General features: G+C 41.4%; 1 protein-coding gene across 2 annotated transcripts in view; it reads left to right on the top strand.

Annotated features, from left to right (window-relative positions):
- TTC1 (tetratricopeptide repeat domain 1) overlaps positions 1–15540 on the top strand; it is a 77737-nt gene that overhangs the window by 17036 nt on the left and 45161 nt on the right. Inside the window, exons 2-3 of one of the 2 annotated variants that reach the window (XM_001140840.6) lie at positions 4220–4453; positions 5759–6117. In XM_001140840.6, coding sequence (XP_001140840.2) covers positions 5788–6117 — 330 coding nt within the window. In that variant the 5' untranslated portion in view covers positions 4220–4453; positions 5759–5787. Of the gene's footprint in view, positions 1–4219; positions 4454–5758; positions 6118–15540 lie in introns of those variants that run through there. The other variant, XM_009450071.4, reaches the window with a different exon arrangement.

A 15540-nucleotide genomic window follows, 5' to 3' on the forward strand; every position in this document is an offset into this window, starting at 1 on the left:
GCCCAGTACAGTGGCTTATGCATGTAATCACAGCATTTTGGGAGGCTGACATGAGAGGATCACTTGAGGCCAGGAGTTTGAGACTGCAGTGAGCTAGAATTATGCCATTGCACTCAGCCTGGGTGACAGAGTGAGATCCTGTCTCTAACAAATAAATAAATTACATATGTGGCTCACATTGTATTTCTATTGGGCATGCTGATCTAAGGGAAAACAAAAATGTAGACATAAATGCACAGGATGCTAATTCTTGATTATGTCTCATCAGAAATTTTAATTCAAAGATTGGAACTGGGAAAAAATACGAAACAAAAGCATCTTTTGGAAACACTGTAGGAATGCATAATCTACATCATAATTATTTATTTATTTTTATTTTATTTTATTATATATTTTGTTTGAGACAGAGTCTCACTTTGTTGCCCAGGCTGGAGGGCAGTGGCGTGATCTCAATTCGCTGAAACTTCTGCCTCCCAGGTTCAAGCGATTCTTGTGCCTCAGCCTCCCGAGTAGCTGGGATTATAGGCCTGTGTTACCACATCCAGCTAATTTTTGTATTTTTAGTAGAGACAGGGTTTCACCATGTTGGCCAGGCTGGTCTCAAACTCCTGGCCTCAAGCAATCCTCCTGCCTCCGCCTCCCAAAGTTCTGGATTACAGGCATAAGCTGCCATGCCCAGCCTTATTTATTTTTATATACATCTCATTCTCAAGGAGTTCTTTTAGCATCCCTGACTGTTCCTGGATTTTAGACCCTCCTTTGGCAAGCTCAAGAAGCTCAGTCCCGGGGAAACAGAGAGAATGGAGCTCAGGACTTAGAGGGTCCCAGAATGTAAGGTTTTATCCCCAAAACCAACTGGGCTCAATACAACTGATTAGGTGATGGACATGTGTCATTAAGAAACCACTGACCTGCTCCCCCCCCAAAAAAAACACTGAGGGAAACTGATTCTTTTGCTACTTTCTTGATTTATTGCTATACCCACCACTGGACCTAGTATGATGCCTAGCATTTATTCATTATTCAATAATTTATGTTCAGCACTGATTCTTTCAATAAACTTGGGTGCTCAGTTCCCTATCTGGGGGGTGTGAATGAAACCTTCACAAATATTGCCACTATTAATAATAGTAGTAGTATTCATTAACAATAGTAATAATAAAATCACTATTAGTAATTAATCATAATAATGGTAATATCTATGAGACCTTCATTAATAGTAATAATGATTACAATAACAACAAACACTTATTGAGTACTTACTGTGCTGGGTGCTATTAATATTAAAGCGGCCAGATGCAGTGGCTCACTCCTGTAATCCCAGCACTTTGGGAGGCCAAGGCGGGCGGATCGCTTGAGCTCAGGAGTTTGAGACCAGCCTGGGCAACATGGCAAAACCCCGTCTTCACAAAAAATACAAAAATTAGCCAGGTGTGGTAGTGAGCGCCTGTAATCAGTCCCAGCTACTCAGGAGGCTGGGGTGGGGAAGATTGCTTGAGCCCAGGCGGTCAAGGCTGCAGTGAGCCGAGATTGTGCCACTGCACTCCAGCCTGGGTGAGAGAGAGAGAACCTGCCTCAAAAAAATTTTTAAGTATTTTTTCTATCTTGAGCACTTCATTTTCTGTGTTTTAGATAAAACATGACACCATTTAATTCTTACAACAACCCTATAACTCCAAAAGTGTCAGTATCTGCTTACTCAACTCAGAGAGCTGAGTGGCCAGTGTTTTGGCCATAAATTTCTGAAATAGGATGTTCACTGATCCCTTACAACTGTAAACAGGGCAAACATGGTCTCTGCCCTGGGAAAATACAAACAGAACCACCCTCTGAATCAAAAACATTTCTTGTCCTTTTACAGGATAGTTGTAAGGACTAAGAAACAAAATCTTCATGCTTCCAGGAATGGATGAGTTGGCTTTCATCATTAAAAATTTGTTTTTTGCTTTGTGTTCTACATACACTTAAACAGCATCCAACTACTTGTTGTTCCTAAAAATGCTTCTGATATTTTTATGCTCCTGATTCCATGTCCTTCTACCTATCCTGGTTTTTTTTTTTTTTTTTTTTCCCCACTAAGTGAACTATTCCTCTTTCTACAGCCTAACTCGAGTATCTTCTTAGTGAAGACCTACCAAATTGGGCCAGTTGCACTTTGGTTTCTTTTGGCATAAAAAGAAAGGCAGATTGCTCTTCTTTTGGGCTCAGTAACTTCTTTATTTCCCTTCTCCACTCCCCCACTAGTCTGTGAGCTCCTGATGATGGGGAAGGGCAAGGATTCTGTCTTATTAGGCTTTCTGTCCCCAGCTACTGGCACAAGACCTGCCATATAATATTTTTGTTGCTAATATTCATTAAACACTGTGTTCCTTGTCTTCTAGATATTTTTTTCTCCCGCGCCCTGTGCTCCTTGTCTTCTAGGTATTTTTTCCTCCCAACAAGCTTGTGAGGTAGGTACCATTGTTACCGATCCCAATTTTTACACATGAGGTAAATTTATACATTAAAAAGTTGGCTGGGCCCTGTGGCTCACATCCATAAATCCCTGCATGTTAGGAGGCTGAGGCGGGAGGATTGTTTGAGCCCAGGAGTTTGAAACTAGCCTGGGAAATGTGAGAATTTGTCTCTTAAAAAAAAAAAAAAAGTAAAATAAAAACCTTAGAAGCATAAATAACTGGCCCCAAAATCACACTGCTACTCAGTGGCAGAGCCTGAATTAGAACTCAGTAATCAAATAAGCCACCTAAAGCATTTTTCACAGCATGCGGTGCTTAATAAGCGTATAGTCTATGAATATTAGCAATGGGAATTATTGTTTAGAGTTGTACAGCTAGTAAAGGAAGCTGAGACCGTAACTCAAGTTTTATGGGTTTAGTTACTTATTTATTTAGCTCCAAAGTTTACAGTCTTTCCATTACACCAGAATTGAATTAACAGGGCCGCTTAAAGAGGCTTAACCATTTGCTTTTTTTTTTTTTTTTTTTTTTAAATATAGACAGTCTCCCTCTGTTGTTCAGGCCAAAGTGCAGTGTCGTGATCACAGCTCACTGCAGCCTCTGACTCCTAGGTTCAAGCATCCTCCCACCTCAGCCTCCTGAGCAGCTGAGACTACAGATATGCGCCACTGTGCCCAGCTAATTTATACACACACACACATATGTATATGTATATATAGATAGAGATGGGTTTTGCCATGTTGGTCAGGCTGGTCTCGAACTCCTGGCCCCAAGAGATCCTCCCATGTCCACCTTCCAAAGTGCTGGGATTACAGGCATGAGCCACCACACTCAGCCTCCATTTACACTTTTTAAATTCTGGGGGTATTTTTTAAAATTCAGAAATACTAAAACCAAAATAGGATATATTTTTGATGTTTTCTTTTAGCATATAAAGCTTTCAACTTACAAAAAAATACAACTGTATGCATAATCTCATTTAGATGGAAATTCAAGAAACAAGTTTCATACTCTTCCTGAAAAAGTCTCTTCCAGCTATCTATCTCTGCAATAGGTTCTGTGAATTACAGAAAACGAATTCTCTGCTGTCATTGCTGGTTACCTGTCTGGCTACCTTGAGGATGGGTACTATATTTCAATTCTGTGATCCCAGCACAATGCCCAGGGTCTAATAAACATTCAGTGAACATTTCTCGAATGAATGCATAGGGTAACCACTCTTGGTCTCAGGGTTCCCTTATGGTCTTAAATATTATTGAAGTTGGTCTGAGTGCAGTGGTGTTTACAACTAACTGATCACAACCAGTTACAGATCTTTTTGTTTCTTCTCCACTCCCACTGTTTGACTTGGCTAGCCCTTGAAAAATAAAAATGGACCGGGCGCGGTGGCTCACGCCTATAATCCCAGCACTTTGGTAGGCCGAGGAGCGAGGATCGCTTGAGCCCAGGAGTTCGAGACCAGCCTGAACAACATAGTGAAACTCCGTCTCTACTAAAAATACAAAAAAATTAGCTGGGCGTGGTGGCGCGCACCTGTGGTCCCAGCTACTCGTAAGGCTGAGGCAAGAGAATCGCTTGAGCCCAGGAGGTTGAGGCTGAAGTGAGTAGAGGCTGTGATTGCGCCACTGCACTCCAGCCTGGGCGACAGACTGAGACTCTGTCTCATAAATAAATAAATAAATAAATAAATAAATAAATAAATAAATAGTGAAACGAACACCACAGGGACAGACTTCCTTTTGTCCTTTTTTCTCTTCGTGCAGAGTAACGCGGAGTCTTGCCGTAACCCAAGATGGCAACCATCTCTCAAATGTCACGCCGTACAATGACGTCACACAGCGACTATGCCTTTCCTCCCTGAGAGTTTCGCTACATTTCCCAGGATGCTTTGCCAAATAGCGACGCTATTAGTCGTCATCGACGGAAGTGCACCTGACTGAGCGGAAGTAGGAGCTCTCAGAGGCTAAGAAGGTGGAGACCGGAGAAGCTGTGAGGTTGTGAGTAACCCCGTGGGTCTAAGCGTGTTGGCTGTGAGGAACAAAGCTAGGGAATAATCTGCTGGGAAGCGCGAGGCATCACTTCCCTAACTGTAGGAGCTCAAACTCCTGTGTTCTTCCAGTAGACCTGGGAGCGAAGAGAAGCAAGACATTGCTGTGGAGGCGAAGTCTCCGTATTAAGATCTTGCTGGTTTTTTAAGTTTTCTTGGCACATACTAGGGCAAATTCAGACTCTTGTCGTGATACAAGGGTCGTTGGCGTGATTTTGCTGCGACTAGAGCAATTTACGTTCTTGCAAATCTGTCGCAAATTTTTGCAAATATCTGGGCTGCTGATGCTCTGACTCAGCTTCTACAGCAGTGGTTCGCAATTGGCTGCATATCAGAATCACCTGGGATGAAAACATAAATAAATAAATAAATAAACCTGATGCCCTTGCTTGACGCGACACTAATAAATCAGAATTTGGTCAGGGTCTGAGCAGTGGTATTTTCTAAAGTATCTCTAGTGTTCTCTTGGGCAGCTAGGGTTCAGAGTCACGCTTTCTAATGCCTGACTCTGGCCCCCACGGTAATCCTGATTAGGGTCACCTGCGCCAGGGTTCCCCTTCCAGTGTAAGCTGCGTGGGCTCTACCACACGCATTTGGGTTAAAGTAATCACAATTTTGGCACGGATTTTATTTTGAAGTCTACTAGAAACGTATTCTTGGGCTTCCTGTGGTGGTGCTAAAAAGACGGACCGTAGTTTCTTACTCGTGCCTTGGTTATTCATTCTGAATGGAGATTAGGGCTGCTTCCTTTTTCTTGTCACTGTTTTAGTTTCTGCCTAATTTTTGCTATCCAAACAGAACACGAACGGTGGAACGTGGAAGAGTTACATTAAAAACGGCTTCTTTTGTTGCTTTTAAGAAGTTCTGGGCCAGGCGCGGTGGCAGGCGCCTGTAATCCCAGCTACTCGGGAGGCTGAGGCAGGAGAATCGCTTGAACCCGGACGGCAGAGATTGCAGTGAGCCGAGATCGCGCCACTGTACTCCAGCCTGGGCGACAGACTGAGATTAAGTCTCAAAAAAAAAAAAAAAAAAAAAAGAATCTGGTACCAGATTTGACCAGAAAAGGGGTCTCAGTTAAAATGACGATTTGACATTATTATTACTTATGATAAGCTGTATTTTTAAATAATGAATTCCAGTGAAAGGAAGTTACGGTGTGGTTTTTGGCTGTAATGCAGAGGTTTGTTTAGGTTTGAAACAGAACTTCTAAAAATATAAGCACCATTACATAGCAGTTTTGTTTTGTTTTCCCCAGCTTTAGCGTCACCTCCCTCACTGGGCAGCATGGGGGAGAAGTCAGAGAACTGTGGGGTTCCAGAGGATCTGTTAAATGGTTTGAAGGTTACAGATACTCAGGAAGCCGAGTGTGCTGGCCCTCCAGTTCCTGATCCCAAAAATCAGCATTCCCAGAGTAAGCTGCTCAAGGATGATGAGGCCCATCTCCAGGAGGACCAGGGAGAAGAGGAGTGTTTTCATGACTGCAGTGCCTCATTTGAGGAGGAGCCAGGAGCGGACAAGGTTGAGAACAAATCTAATGAAGATGTGAATTCCTCTGAACTAGATGAAGGATACCTAATAGAACTGGAAAAAAACATGTCGGATGAAGAGAAACAGGTAAGTATTTTATTTATTGTGCAAGATCTGCCACTTACACTGCATTTTAAAATGTGGTCGATACTGTATCATAGACCACCTCATCTGTGGTAAAGAATAACTTGCCCCTTTGTCTTCTTATGGCTTTAGTAGTGTTGGATCTGAGATAAATCGGTGGCGTGACAGGGAAGCACTTGAGTGTGTCTGCTTAACAAAGAAATTTTCATTATTTTCTGTGAACCTTCAGTTATGTTCATCTTGTACTTCAGGAGTCTGTAATGTAACAGTCTTTTTGTTTATTTTCAAAATGTATATATACTTTTTAGTTTTCTGTTATGACCTTTTCTATGGTTGGCTGCTGAGATTTCTGTAATGAACATTTTATCTTTATGCTACATTTATGTTTATGAACATTTCCTGTTTATGCTAATCCCTTGTTAGCAAAATATGACTGCCTGAATATCTTGGTGGGGTTTTGGTTGCAGAGGTCTTGAGGAACAGAATTGTGTATGATTATAGCTAGCTATCCTTTGTTGAATGCCTACAATGTGCCATCCACTGACTTAAAATGTTACTTGTGTTTTCATTAATCATCACAACATGCCTATGAGATACATACTGTTATTTCCCATAAGGAAACAGCTTAGAGGGATGAAGTAACTAGCCCAAGATCAAACACCTAATGAATTGCAAAACTAATTCTCAAATCAAATCTGTTGGATTCCAAAGCTAGAGTATAATGTATAATGTAATAACAAAAACATCTGTCTTCCTACAAAGCAGATAGACTAATAAAATGTACACTCTCCTGTTTCTTTGCCCTGGGGCCACACCCTTAACTGGGCAAGCCTTCACTTTTGGAGACTGAAGTCCTGCTGTCCTACTTCCTTCTGATTGCACAAGCAAGGTAGTCTCTGAAGAGTTACTGTAATGTCTTGAGTTTGTCTACAAAGAACTTGAACTAGATTGTAGTTTATGCCACTAAGGAGCTTACTCACTGAACAGGTTGTGATACATTGGTATTGAGATGAGATAATAAATGCTCAGCCTAAGCCTAACAGTGGGGGTGGGAAGGTAGCCTGGGGTGGGTAGGAGCATCTTCTCTTTCTCTCTCCTTAGACGCTTTTCATTATCAAATCAGTTAGCTTTAATGTGAACGTGTTCGCTTTTGTGCTAGTGTGCGCCACCAGAACAGGAGGAAAAAGGGCAAAAGTGAGCCAAGTTCATAAACTACCACAGCAAATACAGCTCAAAAAAATTAACTACTGTTCCATAACATTATAACAGGTTTCAGGCTTTTTAGAAACACTGATTATGCATCTATGTTAAAAAGTTAGTAGTGCTTTTCTGATACCTTAATATATTTTGCCCTGAAATTATATTAATTTTCTAGTGCCCTCTGGATTTGACAGTTGAATGGTTTGGCTCAAGGTGTCACAAAGTCTGATCCCCACCTCTAATTTAGTAAAACTTTTTTTGTGTCTCCTAGACCAGAAAATCATACTTTAAGTTCTATAAATACTTTTATGATTTTTTTTTTTTTTTTTTTAAAGACAGGATCTCACTGTGTCATCCAGGCTGGAGTGCAGTGATGTGATCATGGCTCACTGCAGTTTCAACCTCCTGGGCTCAAGTGGATCCTCCCACCTCAGCCTCCTGAGCACCTGGGACAACAGGCTTGCACCACCCTGCCTGGCTAATTTTTGTGGGTTTTTTGGTAGAGACAGTGTCTCACCATGTTGCCAAGGCTGGTCTCCAACTCCTGGGCTCAAGCAGTCCTCCCACTTTGGCCTCCCAAAGTGCTGGGATTACAGGCGTGAACCACCACACCCAGTGAGGATAATTATTTTTATTGCCTGTAAGTTTAATATTCTAAGTAGAACAATACTTTTTTTCACTTTTTTCCCTCCTTTTAAAAATTGAGATATAATTTAGTGAAACTGTATATCAGTTCTCATGTGTAGAATGCAATGAGTTTGACAATTGTATACACCTGCATAGCTCACGTTTCTATCAAGATAGAGAACATTTCCATCATGTCAGAAACTCCATTTGTGTGCTTTATCAGTCATTCCTTTCCCAACCCCGCCAGTCTCTGGTTAACCACTCTTCTGATTCCTGTCCCATAGGTGGTTTTTTCCTGTTCCAGACATTCATATAAACATAATCATACAGTAGTATTCATGTTTAAAACATAAATATTTTCTATTCATTTATATATCAGTCTAAGTGTTTTCATAGCTAATTTGAAAATTTGTAAGAATATCTCATAACAGTAACATACTGCAGTGCTAGTCTTATTATTTAGAGAAATGTAAGCCACTGACTCTACTTTAAGGAAACAACCTGTAAGAGTGCAGATTGCCTTCAGCTAACTGTGGTACTACTCTTATTAGGTGTTTGTATGCTATTTTGATAAATATCTTTCCAAAATTTTCAAGAAGCCAGCGAAACAGATTGAAGAAATGTCTTCTGCATATATGGTTTGGCTTTAATAGCTCATCAGAAACAGGATAGTGTTATATTTGAATCTTTTAAAATAAAGTTCAGATAGTTCAACAATGACTAAAAAAAAAATGGTCAAAAAATGTGAAAAGACTCAGCCTCATTAATAATGATGAAAAATACAGGCTGGGCGTGGTGGCTCACGCCTGTAATCCTAGCACTTTGGGAGGCCAAGGCGGGCGGATCATGAGGTCAGGAATTCGAGACCAGCCTGACCAACATGATGGAACCCCATCTCTACTAAAAATACAAAAATTAACTGGACGTGGTGGTGTGCGCCTGTAATCCCAGCTACTTGGGAGGCTGCGGCAGGAGAATCGCTTGAACCTGGGAGATGGAAGTTATAGTGAGCTGAGATCAGGCCTCTGCACTCCAGCCTGGGTGACAGAGCAAGACTCTGTCTCAAAAAAAAAAAAAAAAAAATACTAACTAAAACATTATGTCTCATCTATCAGATCAGAATATTGATCTGATGTTGACAAGGAGAGGATGTTGGAACTCATATACTAATATTGGGAATTTAAATTGTTATGTCACTTCATGGGATGCAGATACCAAATTTTTATGTGACCATTTCTTTAGATAGGGCTATCAATAGACTCTTCTACAATGATAGGAATGTTCTACATCCTGCACCATGCAGTATGGTAGCTGCTGACTACATCAGGCTGTTGAGCACTTGAAATGTGGCTATTACGGCTGAGGAACTGAATTTTATTTTAATTAATTTAAATAGTCATACGGGATGGCTCACACCTATAATCCCAGCACTCTGGGAGGCTGAGGCAGGCAGATCACCTAAGGTCAGGAGTTCGACCCAAGACCAGCCTGGCCAACATAGTGAAACCCCATCTCTACCAAAAATAAAAAAATTAGCCAGGCCTGGTGGCGGGCTCCTGTAATCCCAACTACTCAGGAGGATGAGGCAGGAGAATTGCTTGAACCCAGGAGGTCGAGGTTGCAGTGAGCCGAGATTGGGCCATTGCACTCCAGCCTGGGAGACAAGAGCAAAACTCCGTCTCAGAAAATAAATAAATAGTCACATGGGCCAGGCATAGTGGCTCATTCCTATAATCCCAGCACTTGGGAGGCTGAGGCTGGAGGATCACTTGAGCCCAGGAGTTTGAGACCAGCCTGGGCAACATAGTGAGACCCTGTCTTTCAAAAAAAAAAAAAAAATTTTTTTTTAATTAAAATTTGTTAAAAAGCCTTTAAAAATAAAAATAAAAATAATCACGTGTGGCACAAGCCTGTAGCCCCACCACTCAGGAGGCTGAGGTGGGAGGATCCCTGGAGCCTGGGAAGTCAAGGCTGCAGTGAGCCATGATCACGCCACTGCACCCCAGCCTGTGCAACAGAGTGAGACCTTGTCTCAAAATGAATAAATAAATAATTTTAAAATCGTCACATGTGGCTAGTAACTACCATATTGGACATGACAGCATTAACACTGATTCTCTTGTAGCCATTTATTTCAAGGAAATTATTAGAAATATACACAAATGTATATACATAGATGTGTTGCAGCATCATTCATAATTTTGGAAAGCTAGACAGTGTTAAACAGGGTATTTGTAGTATAGTAAATTTATTTGGTCTTTGTCCCTGGTTCCTGTTACAGAGCCACTAGAACCCTTGGAATTTTCTGATAGTGTAGTGTATTTTTTTGTTATTCTTAATGTACCCCTTTTGATGACACCTGAGTTCATCCTAATGAGATAACTTTTAGGATCTGGCCTATCTATAGCCTAAGGAAGGATGGGGCCAGTCACCAAAAAGACTAAGTGATTAGAGGTTTAGAGGGTTGGAACTTTTGGCACCACCTACCAAAATCCAGGAAAGGAGGAGGGCAAGTGCTGGAGATTAAGCTCCGTTAAAGCTTTTTTCTTCTTGTGTTTTGAGCCAAGTCTCGCTCTGTTGCCCAGGCTGGAGTGCAGAAGTGCGATCATAGTTCACTGCAGGCTTCAACCTCCTGGGCTCAAGCAATCCTCCTACATCAATGTCCCAAGTGGCTGGGACCACAGGCGCCTTGCACCACACCTTGCTAAATTTTTTTGTGTTTGAAATGAAGTCTCACTATGTTGCCCAGGCTGGTCTCGAACTCCTAGACTCAAGCAATATTCCCATCTCAGCTTCCCACAGTGCTAGGATTACAGGTGTGAGCTGCTGCGCCTGGCCTATAAAAACTCTTGAACTAGAAATCTGATGAGCTTCCAGGTTGATGAGCACATGGAAGTGTTAAGAGGGTAGCACCCAGAGAGGGCGTGGCAGCTCTGCACCCCTTCTCCCTCTACCTTTCCCTGTGTGTCTCTTCACCTGGCTGTTCTATATCCTTCATAATGTCCTTTATAATAAACTACTAAGTGTAAGTAAAGTGTTTCCCAGAGTTCTGTGAGCCATTCTAGCAAATTATTGAACCCACAGAGGGGGTGGTAAGAACCCTGTGCTAACCATTCAGTCGGAATCATAGGTCACAACCTGGGACTTGTGATTAGTGTCTGAAGTGGGGCCAGGCTTATGAGACTAAACTCTTAACCTGTGGGATCAGATACTGTCTACCTGGAGATAGTGACAGAACTGAATTGAATTATAGGACACCCCGTTGGTGTCCATTGGAGAATTGTTTAGTGTGGAAAACACTCTCATCTGGTGTCAGACCTATTGGGAGGGTATAGTAGGAGAGAAAAATGTGTTCTTCCCAGAGTATTACTTAAATTTTGTTGTTATATTTATGTAGTGTACAATGCAGTTGTTAAAGGTAAATCTTGGCCGGGTGCAGTGGCTCATGCCTATAATCCCAGCGCTTTGGGAGGCCAAGGTGGGCAGACCACTCATGACCAGGAATTCAAGACCAGCCTGGCCAACATGGTGAAACCCCATCTCTACTAAAAATACAAAAATTAGCCAGGTATGGTGGTGCGCACCTATAGTCCCAGCTACTTAGAAGGCTGAGGCACGAGAATTGCTTGAACCTAGGAGGCGGAGGTTGCAGTGAGCCGAGATCACGCCACTGCACTCCAGCCTGGGTGACAGAATGAGACTCTGTCTCAATAAATAAATAAATAATTTTAAAAATTTTTTTGAAAAGATGAATCGTAGGTATTGACCTGGGAAGCTCCCTGTAATATAATGTCAAATTAATTAATCAGGTTATACAACAGTGATGATTTCTTTTAAGGCTATGTGAAAATATGTTTATACATACAAATTTGAAGGGTATACACCAAAGTGTAAGCAGTAAGTAACTTTGAGAGGTGTGATTATTAGGGAATTTTAATTTATATGTAATGCAATTTTGTAATATTTGCTTTTTTTTCAGTAAGCCTGTATTACATTATTCCATTTTAAGAATATAAATAAATAAAAATTGATTACTTTACAACCAAACTGTGTGCCCTACCACAAAAGCACATGAAGCTGACCCCTGATGATTTGGGAAAGAAGTGCTATTCCGTACAGGGTCTATGTATTATTAAAGGTTTCTTGTTGGACACAACCAAATAATAGTAGCCAAAGTCTGTTAATCAAGCTAACTTCACTTGTCCTGTGGCTGGGAAGATAATTCAGGCTCAAGTGTAGTGTCACTTCTCAGCAGGACTCATAAATCAAGAATAATTGAGGAGGAAAGCAGTTAAGATTTGGTAAAAACAGGAAAAGCTCTCAATGAGAGTATAGTGTATTTGTGTGTTTATTTCAGCAGTAAATCTTAACTATTTGTGAAAGCTTAAATGTAGATATAACTACCCACAGGAATGGAATTTTAGCTAACATTTGAGATGTACTAGGTATGTGAAGCAAATAACTGGTTCTGAGAGGCTTGGCTAAGGTGAAGGACAAATGTAGCAGCAGAAGAGAATTGCAATAATAACATTATGATACAAAAATGCTATCTTAGTATGTTGAAGCTGCTATAACAAAATACCTTAGACTGGATAACTTATAAATAATAGAAATTTATTGCTCATAATTCTGGAGGCTGAGAAGTCCAAGATCAAGGTGCCAGCAATTATAGTGTCTGGTGAGGGCCTCTTCCTTACAGATGGCACCATTTGTGTCCCTACATGGCAGCAGGGGCAGGGCAGCTCCCTTCAACCTCTTTTATTAGGACACTAATCCATTCATGAGGTTGGAACCCTTATGACTTAATCACATCCCAAAAGGACCCACCTCTTAATACCAACACAATGGGGATTATTTCAACATGAATTTTGGAGGGACACATTCAGACCATAGCAAGTGTTTATAGTATTAGGACCTATGGCACATACTGCAGAATGCTAGTATTGATTCCATAAGAAAATCGCCTTTTATGGACTGCTTGTCACAGTGCAGTTTCTTAGGTCTCATGTGTAAATTTCCTAGGTAATTCATATGCACATGCTGAGGCTTGAGGACCACTGTCATGGGTTTTGCACAATCTTCCTTCATTAAATAGCTGTTGAATGAATAGCATCTTTTTCTCCCCCATGAGAGCCAATAATTGGCCTTACAAGTTACAGAATTTTTTTTCTCACATTTATTCAAGTAATATTTACATTTCTTCCACCCACTAGACATTGTTTGAGGCCCTGAGGGATACAGTGGTGAACAAGACAGGGTTTCTGTTCTCTCATTGGAGAATTAGGACAAAATGTTAAGATGAAGGATGGGTTGGGTTGGAAGGATGATGCTATGGTTTGAATGTTTTCCTCCAAAATTCATGTTGAACTTAATCCTCAATGTGTAGTATTAAGAGGTGGAGCCTTTAGAAGGTGATTAGAAGAATTAGTATCCTTATAAAGTATACCAATAAAAGACTTGAGGGAACCTGTTGGGCCCTTCTACTCCCCTTCCACAAAGTGAGGATGCAGAAAGAAGGCACCATATTGAAGCAAAGAACAAGCCCCTTACCAGACGCGAAATCTGCTGGTGCCTTGATCTTGGAATTTCCAGCCCCTAGAGCTGTGCAAAATAAGTTTCTATTATTTATAAATTACTGAGTCTGTTATTTTGTTATAGCAACCTGACTAAGACAGGTGGAGAGGACTGCTTTAGATTGGCTGGTCAGGAAAGCCTCTCTGGAGAGGTGGCCTCTCAACAGAGACTTAGGGGAGGGTGGCGCTGGGAGCAGCCAAATGTGTGACCCTCTGAGAGGGAAGCATTGCAGACAAAGAGAGCAGTTGAATAAAGCCCTAAAGTAACAACAAGTTTGGTGTTTTGGCATGTTCAAGGAATGGAAGAGCCGATGGCTGAAGCATGATGATTAAGGAAGAGAGTGGGCTGATAGTAGGCAAGGGTCTGATTATGGAATAGTTCCTAAGCCGTGGTAAAGAACTTGAAGTTTTTTCCAAGTGCAGAAGGAAACAGATGGATAATTTTAAGCCAGGGAGAGACGGAAGTTATTTACATTTTAATAAGAGAATTCAGTTCTTATACAGAGAATGGAGGGGTATGAGGATGGAGGAGGGACATGAATAGAACATTTGAGACCAATTAGGCTCTAATGCAGTAGCCTGGTGAAGATGATAGTAGCTTGAACTGTGGATCTGAAGAGAAGTGTATGATTTCGGGATATATTTCAGAGGTAAAGCAGACCACACATTGCAGTGGATTCGATTGGCGGGATGGAGTGAGACGTTAGAATGATTCCTTGTCTTCAGCTACTGGATGGATGGTGTGGCCTTTATTAATATGAAGAAGATGAAGGAACTTTGAACTCATCCAGGTTCTGGTGATTTAATTCTTTCCTGCAAACAAACATTTTTTATTTGTAAGCCAAAATGCAGATTTAGTCATTTCAATGGGTTTGCTCCCTTTCACTAGTGGTTTGCAAATGGTATTCATTTACATGTACACATAAGGGATCCAAAAGTCTGTTGCTTGGTGAACATGGATTCAGAATGCCTGGTATCTGGGATTTTAAAACATTAGGCTCTGAAAATTTTAAGGATTATTCTTTAAGGTCATTTTCTCTCTAGGAACCATTATCAAAGCTTAGAAGTTTCAGTTTAGAACAGAAGTTATATTTCAGTCTCTTCCCTCTGTCATTTTTCCTAAATTCCACATTACTTAATCTTTTGGATTTCCATGTTTCTGCCACCCTATTGCACCATTTTCATAATCTAATTAATGTTGTGGCTGTGGGTGTGTTTGCAGGGAATACTCTCTCGATTGCTCCCAAAAAGTTTTCAGTAACTTCTTCCATAGTGGCCTGCATAGTCCTGTTAACGTCATGAGCAATCTTTCTGATTTTGTTGTTTCCCTTTTCTTTCATTCTTTTTTTTTTTTTTGAGATGGATATTCCCTCTCTGTCGCCCAAGCTGGAGTGCAGCGGTGCGATCTCCGCTCACTGCAACCTCCGCCTCCTGGATTCAAGCAATTCTCTCTCTGCCTCCCGAGTAGCTGGGGCTACAGGCGTGTGCCACCACGCCCAGCTAATTTTTGTATTTTTACTAGAGACTGGGTTTCACCATATTGGCCAGGCTGGTCTCGAACTCACATCATGATCCACCCACCTCAGCCTCCCAAAGTGCTGGGATTATAGGCATGAGCCACTGTGCCCTGCCTCCTGCCTCCCTTTTCTTTCATTTCTTGTTTTCTTTTTTTTGTTGTTGTTTTCTGTTGGTTTATTTTCAGACAGAGTCTTGCCCTGTCGCCCAGACTGGAGTACAGTGGCATGATCTTGGTTCACTGCAACCTCTGCCTCCCAGGTTCAAGTGATTCTCCTGCCTCAGCCTCCCAAGTAGCTGGGATTACAGGTGCCCACCACCACACCCAGCTAATTTTTGTATTTTTAGTAGAGACGGAGTTTCACCACGTTGGCCAGGCTGGTCTCGAACTCCTGACCTCAAGTGATCCGCCCGCCCCAGCCTCCTTTTCTTTCATTTCTAATGGGCATCCTTTGGAACTAAGGTGGTCAGTTTTACCAACTTCTTAGAGTTACCACTGTTGAACTTAATG

This window comes from Pan troglodytes, chromosome 4 (genome assembly GCF_028858775.2).
Source record: "Pan troglodytes isolate AG18354 chromosome 4, NHGRI_mPanTro3-v2.0_pri, whole genome shotgun sequence".
Taxonomy (NCBI): domain Eukaryota; kingdom Metazoa; phylum Chordata; class Mammalia; order Primates; family Hominidae; genus Pan; species Pan troglodytes.